At 39.0% G+C, this 7,082-nt stretch overlaps 1 protein-coding gene across 2 annotated transcripts in view; it reads right to left on the bottom strand.

Moving 5' to 3' along the window:
* Positions 1-2,316: 2,316 nt before the first annotated feature.
* The window catches only part of LOC134528134 (methyl farnesoate epoxidase-like), a 42,943-nt gene continuing 38,177 nt past the window's right edge, over positions 2,317-7,082 (bottom strand). For both annotated transcript variants that reach the window (XM_063361449.1, XM_063361450.1), the window contains exon 9: positions 2,317-6,191. In XM_063361449.1, the coding sequence (XP_063217519.1) occupies positions 5,871-6,191 (321 nt within the window). In that variant the 3' untranslated portion in view covers positions 2,317-5,870. The remainder of the gene's footprint in view (positions 6,192-7,082) is intronic.

Raw genomic sequence — 7,082 nt, 5'->3', positions numbered from 1 at the left:
CACAGGGTGGCCACTATATTTTTTGTGATAAAAAATTCCAGGTTTTTTCCAGGTTTTTCCAGGTATTTTCAAGATTTTCCAGGTTTTGCAATATATATACAAAATGACATGTTTTTATTTATGTAATACATGATACAAAGCACACATTTTAAAACACGGAACTGTATAGTACTAAATATAAAACAAAAATGCACAAAATGTGATACATACCCAACTAAAAAAACAGGTGGCAGTTTACTAAATATATATTTGCCACATAACTTTAACCTTTTTTGTGTTTAAAATTCGGTCTGTTTTAAGGCATCACTCATTTATTTTGACTTTTTTTGCCTTAAGTTCCCTGAGGTTCTTTTCTGTTTTCTGTTTTTTTTTTTTTTTTTTTTTTTAACCAAATATATTTGGTATATTTTGTGCGTATTAAACAGGGCACAACACTGGCCGGCTGGTGGTTGTTTTCATTCAAAACGTGGCTAAAGAACTTGCATGGATCAGGCTGAAAATATCAGGCTATACGTGTAAGTTATAAGGAATCTTATTAGTTATTAGTGTCATGAATTGAGATATGTTTTTCGAGTAGATATACACATCGACCTACCGGATGCTCGCCCGCGTCTTGTTTTAACTGTCGCAGCGATGTTTATTTTGACAGCTCAAGCAATTATCTTTTCCCGTGAGTTGATAGAAAAAGGTCGCTTCACACAGCATAAAAAAAGGAGCTACGCCACTTATTCCCCACGCAGGAAACACACTGGCTGCTGTCTGTCATCCCCCGCATTTCCCCCTTCCTTTCTTCTAACATTCCACGTCCCGCCTCTCGCGCGAGCAATAACGAAGCGATGTAACAGTTGCACCACGCATTGGGTCGTGTTTATGCTTTGCTGGTGACCGCAGGAGGTCCAACATGCTTTTATTCGGTATATATGATCTTTCATTGCGTTTTTTTAAAAATATTTTTTTCTGTTTTTCACATTTTGGTCAAAATTTCCAATTTTTTTTTACGGTTCCTGAGAATGTACTCGTAAAATCACTGCTTCGTTAAATCCGGTGTTCGTGAAATCGGGGTTCTGGTGTACATAATAATTATATGTTTAGTATTACTATTTTACAAATTTTAAGTGAACATAGCATTACCGACGTTAAAGGTAAGTTAATGCGGAAGGTTTATCGGCCGGCCTCAACTAGGGTTACCAGACACTGATAACAAAAAAGGAGGACATTCACCTTGCAAAAGGAGGACATTTCACTGAAAAGGAGGACAATATATATATTTTTTTTAAAGCCATGAATTAATTAACATGGAGTACGATATTTTACAATGTTTTGGCATTTAATACAGTTTCAGTATAAAGAACCAAACAAACTACGCATATACAGCATATTAAAAACACGTGCTTCTGCATGTGCTGCTACCTGTCAAGCTGTCATAGAACTACTTACTAGTGGGGTGACTCTGCGGACAGCGCATTAGCGCGCACCGCGCGCTTTACTCAGAGTGTAACTGCAGGAATTATCTCACTTTATAAAAAAACCGGACATTTTGGAGCATTAAGGAAAATCCGGCCGGACGCAAAAAAATATATAAAAAGGAGGACATGTCCTCCTTTTTCCGGACGTCTGGTAACCCTAGCCTCAACTCGCTGCGAATATTCATAAAAAAAACGTGCAGTGTCGTTAGTTACTGGACATATTTGACAGTTTATTGATAAGCGATGGATTACAAGACGTCGTAGTTTATAACACCGCTAAACCGTTGGAAGCTACTAGTATAAATTAAAGTACTAATAAAACTTTGTTACAGGAAGCGTGGGCTTCATCCTGAGCAGGTTGAGTGGAAACAAAATTCTGTAACTTGCAGGTTTCTTGATTGGTTATTTATAATTCTATTGTAATTCTTAGATTTGGCATGGCTTGTAAATGCTCCCCTACCCATCGTATCGATCTTGAAACTTTTATTGCATATCTTGCATCTCGCACAAGTTCTGTCTTTCGCATCCTCAGTAGCCCATGGAACCTCAAGACTCATAACGACAGGAATACCTAGTAGACATTGCCGCAATAGCTTCCTAACAAACTGCACAGCGTAAGACTAAGGCCTGTTCCACAATCACACGGAAACGGAACAGACGGAAACGGAGACGAAAACGGAGTATTGTTTCGTTCCGTCCGTATTTTTCTCGTTCTACAATACACGGACCCGTAAGAAATCTTGGCCAATAAGAAAGAGCGAGCGTGATGTAACTGAAAACTACGAGTGTCAAGTGAACTACCTGTTAAATCGAAATGTATGGTTGTTAACTTGGTAATGTAGTAAGTCGATTTGTTATTTTTTTTTTTGCGTTGTGGCGGTGGTAAAGTAGTCCTTCACCATCTTGTCATATATAGAAGGTATATCTTTAACTATGAAAATGAAAAGTTAATCAAAATTCGTCATGATGAAACCCACGTGCACAATTCAAATTTCAAAGAAATCTTGTTTTGTTGTTCACGCATAAAAAAAGGTAGTCGAGAAATACGGAAACCAACATTAGTCAAAACTTATATCTTAATTAACATGAACGCGCAACTGTAGCTTGACAACTGCAGTGAATAAATAACGTGCTCCTATTGGTCTAACGGAGTAACGAACGGAAGACTTCAGCACTGCTGAGAAGGTCCGTACGGGTCCGTCTCCGTTTGCGTGCTATTGTAGAAGCTCTGTTCCGTGAAATCCGTCTCCGTTTCCGTGTTCCGTCTCTGTTTCCGTGTCATTGTGGAACGGGCCTAAAACCGCTCGAAGACTTGTACTGAACAGAACAAATTAGAACAACACCCCGTGTTGCACGCCGTAGTGCGGTTCATTTTCCCCCTCCCCCTCCGCCGCTTAGTGACGTATTGCGTCTATGAGGAAAGAAGAAACATGACACGCCTGGGAACACTACAGTCGCTGCCAACATGACACTGTACAGATTTGCCGCGTGATTATCAGACACCGCGATGTACGTCTTATATAAGTTGTGCGCATTTACACCGCAGCATTTGCCCAGGAAAGAAATAAAATTCCAGACAGTTTCCCAGTTTTACCCGGGCCCTTTCAAATTCCCGACATATTCCCGGTTTTTCCCGTTTTCGTGGCCACCCTGAATTCAGCATCCCTACACTAGCTAGGGCCCCCTCCATCCACGAACTCCGCCGACGATCCTAGTGGGCCACGCAGGTAGGGTTACCAGACGTCCGGCAAAAGGAGGACATGTCCTCCTTTTTATGTATTTTTTTGCGTCCGGCCGGATTTACCTTAATTCTCCAAAATGTCCGGCTTTTTTATGAAGTGAGATAATTCCTGCAGTTATACTCTGAGTAAAGCTCGCGGTGCGCGCTAATGCACTGTCCGCAGAGTCACCCCACTAGTAAGTAGTTATATAACAGCTTGACAGGTAGCAGCACATGCAGAAGCACGTGTTTTTAATATGCTGTATATGCGTAGTTTGTTTGATTCTTTATACTGAAACTGTATTAAATGCCAAAACATTGTAAAATATCGTACTCCATTGTAATTAATTCATGGCTTTTAAAAAATATATATTGTCCTCCTTTTTAGTGAAATGTCCTCCTTTTGCGAGATGAATGTCCTCCTTTTTTGTTATCAGTGTCTGGTAACCCTACACGCAGGGGCAACGCACCCACACGACCCACATTGGTTAGCCGCTGAGCTAACCTGGCGCCCTCCCGGAACGTAATTTCAATAAGACCCAATTTCCCGCTGGGATACACGGCCGGTCTCGAACACGAGAACCAGGATGACAGCAGCTTTAAAGGGCTCGTCAATTCACTTTTATTCACATTTACACTTGGCAACTGCTTGAAGTCTCGTTAACAGAGGTGCAGTACAAAAGTGCAGTCGTTCGTGGTATTTGTAAACGAAGGGTAGACTGCGCACGGTTATAAATTGCAGTAAATTTACGGACTTTTCAACGAAGAATTCTGCCGCCCTCTGTTCCTTCTACCTGGCCAAAACACCAGGGAGGCACAGAAGTCAACAGTGAAAGCATGGGGAACGGACTCAATGGTGCCCCATTAGGCGTGTAGTAAAATTATGAGAACCTTGAGCTGACTCGGGAGGCCATATTACACAGGATAAACATGGTGGATAAAATAGTTAGATATTAATTGGTCATAAAATTAATATAGTCAGTGGTTTTAGTTAAATAAAAACAACGATATTGTTTATCTGTTCCTTATATTTTCCTTTTTTTTATTTTGGTTTAATTTAAATAACAACAATAACAAGGTTAACATCAAATGGTGAGTATGGTCATACTAACAGTAAAAATAAATGTTAAGGTAAGGAGCCCCTTTAGATACTTAACTTAAACACATTGATTTTGATGGTAGTTTATGTATAGCATAGGCTGAGTCCAAAAAAAAAAAATCCAAAACAATGCCGAAAATCCTAGGTTAAATTTTCTCTTTAGGTATGTGGTGGCTCATGGTTGCTCTTCTGCATGCAGAAAGTAACAAAGAAGACTATCTTTCCTGATTAGACGAGCTGCAGCAGGCACTGAGGAGCACCCTGACTCAGGTGACGAAGAAGTTATGTGTCACGAAGTAATCTTGCCCATGGCCACCCACGTCTTCCGCACACACACTGTACATAAATATATGACAAAATAAGATAACTGAACGAAATATAATTTCCACATATTCTCGAAGGAATATGCAAATTTACTCACCACTTGCGGTGTATGGAGAAGAAATTAAGACATTGATGTCAACAGATTAAGAAACGGCCGGAGCTTAGAACAGTTACATTATGGCAGACATGCTTAAAAAAAAAAAAAATATTATTTTGTGTAACTGAAGAAGACCATAGAATTTAGACATGAAATACTGCACATGTAAAACAAAAAGAGTTACACTATGGTGCAGTTTCCCAATTAAAAATTATGGACAAAAGTAAAACCATTTTGTTGTAAAACTAATAAAGGAATTTTAACACACAAAAATGTTGGTTACAAAATAATTTACAAATTCAAGAATAATAAAGAAAATTATGGCTCCCAGTTTGCTATACAAAATAAAGTAAAAACCATAACTATAAAATAGATGGACAAAGTAAGTATGCACATTACCAAATTGTGCAATGGCACAGAATCCACCTTAAATTAACTAAGAGTTCTTCGTGATTTCATATAACTGTGTCTTCACTTTTATACTTCCGAGTTCTATATTTTGGTATGAATAGGGTAAACATATTTGCGGATGAAATAAGTGTGTTTTCACAATCATCTTTGTCAGCTGTCAAATGTTTTGATTATTCTTGTGGACGCATGTTCGAAGTAACTGATATTTTGTTAGCAGCGTCCTTCGTAAATTTAAGGGTGTATGTCCCGTTCCATGTTATTATTTTATATTTACGTTCCACACTCTTAAACTTGCCGACTTTTTGAGTGGCTGAACTTTCACAAAATGAAAGAATTTATATACCTACATCACATACACTTTTGCATGATTAGCTGGCAAAGTTGAATTTTTAGCGTATTTGTAAAGCATGGGTAAAGAAAATAAAATGGAATATAAAAATGGGAAAATTTTAGGTTTGATTTATTTTTAAAAGAATCAGAATTTTATTGATTTTACATAGTTGAACAAAATCAAATACACTTTTTCTGAAGGAATTTTAAAACATACCGCACGGTAGCCACCACCATTGTCTTCAAACATAATAATTTTCAGTATTTTTTTTTTTTTAATTTTATTTTGTTTTCCTTATCTAAACTGTACAATAATGTTATAAAATTCAATCTTGCTAGTTAAATTTGTGAAAAGTATGCAATGTTTACAAGGGTGTATTTTTGTTGTTGAAGTTGGGCCGCTGAAACGGCGAGTGCCCGCGCTCACCGCGGGGTCAGCTCGACGCGGAAGGGCTGCGGCGTGGCCGTGAGCCCCGGCCGCGACCTGGTGCTGGGCGGGGGGTCCCCCTCGGGCAGCCGCAGCGAGAACCCCTGCAGCAGGCTGGCGAAGAACACGCACAGCGAGGCGCGCGCCAGCGACTCGCCCAGGCAGGCGCGCTTGCCCAGCCCGAACACGCTGAGCCAGGGGTCGCGCGCGAAGCGGCCCTCCGCGTCCAGGAACCGCTCCGGCCGGAACCGGCCCGGGTCCCCCCAGTGCTCCTCGTCGTGCATCACCGCCCACAGGTTGATGAACATGGTGGTGTCCTGGAACCGACACAGAGCCCCCCTCGTTGACAAGCCCGTCATCTTTCACTTAAGGGGGTGCCTCCCATTTCAGGTCATGATTTTATATTTGCAGTAATTACAGATAAACTTATAGACTTTTTCACTTGTTTAACTTTCACGAAATGAAAAATATATTCAGCGCATACTTTTTGCATAATTAGCTGCCAAAGTTACATTTTTTAACGTTTTTGGGTTGTACAAATAAGGAGGATTTAATTTATTGCAGAACTGAAGCTTTTTAGGTTTAACTGCAATGCCACTGGCTACTTCATGATATGGTTTACATTTCTATCACAAAAACTCATTTCATGTTTCTTGGCTGTCAAAATCGTATCAAATTTGAGAATTTTGAAATGCCAGGTAAAATTAATTAATATCTTCTGAAAGAAATTCAAACCTTTTCTTAAAGTAGCCATTGGCTTTGCAGTTAAACCTAAAAATTTTCAGTTCTACAATAAATTAAATTATCCTTATTTGTACAACCCAAAAACGTTAAAAATGTAACTTTGGCAGCTAATTATGCAAAAAGTATGCACTGTATATATTTTTCAGTTCGTGAAAGTTAAACAATTGATAAAGACTATAAGTTTATCTGTAATTACTGCAAATATAAAATCTTGACCTGAAATGGGAATCACCCCTTTAAGAGGATGGGGAAGGTCACATCGTGCACAAGTGAATGATATAATCCGAACAACTTGACAGAATTAAGTTGTGGTTGGTTTTGTAGGGCAGATATATTTATTACAAAGGCCTGAATGTAAATGAATAGTCAATGGAGTGAATAGTTCAAAAAAAGTCACTAACATATATATAAGCTTTTGAATCATATAATTTTATTTGTGTGAATCCTTATTTTCATTTAAATTT

This window comes from Bacillus rossius, chromosome 1 (assembly GCF_032445375.1).
Source record: "Bacillus rossius redtenbacheri isolate Brsri chromosome 1, Brsri_v3, whole genome shotgun sequence".
Taxonomy (NCBI): Eukaryota; Metazoa; Arthropoda; class Insecta; order Phasmatodea; family Bacillidae; genus Bacillus; species Bacillus rossius.
This window is presented reverse-complemented; position numbering and strand designations above follow the sequence as displayed.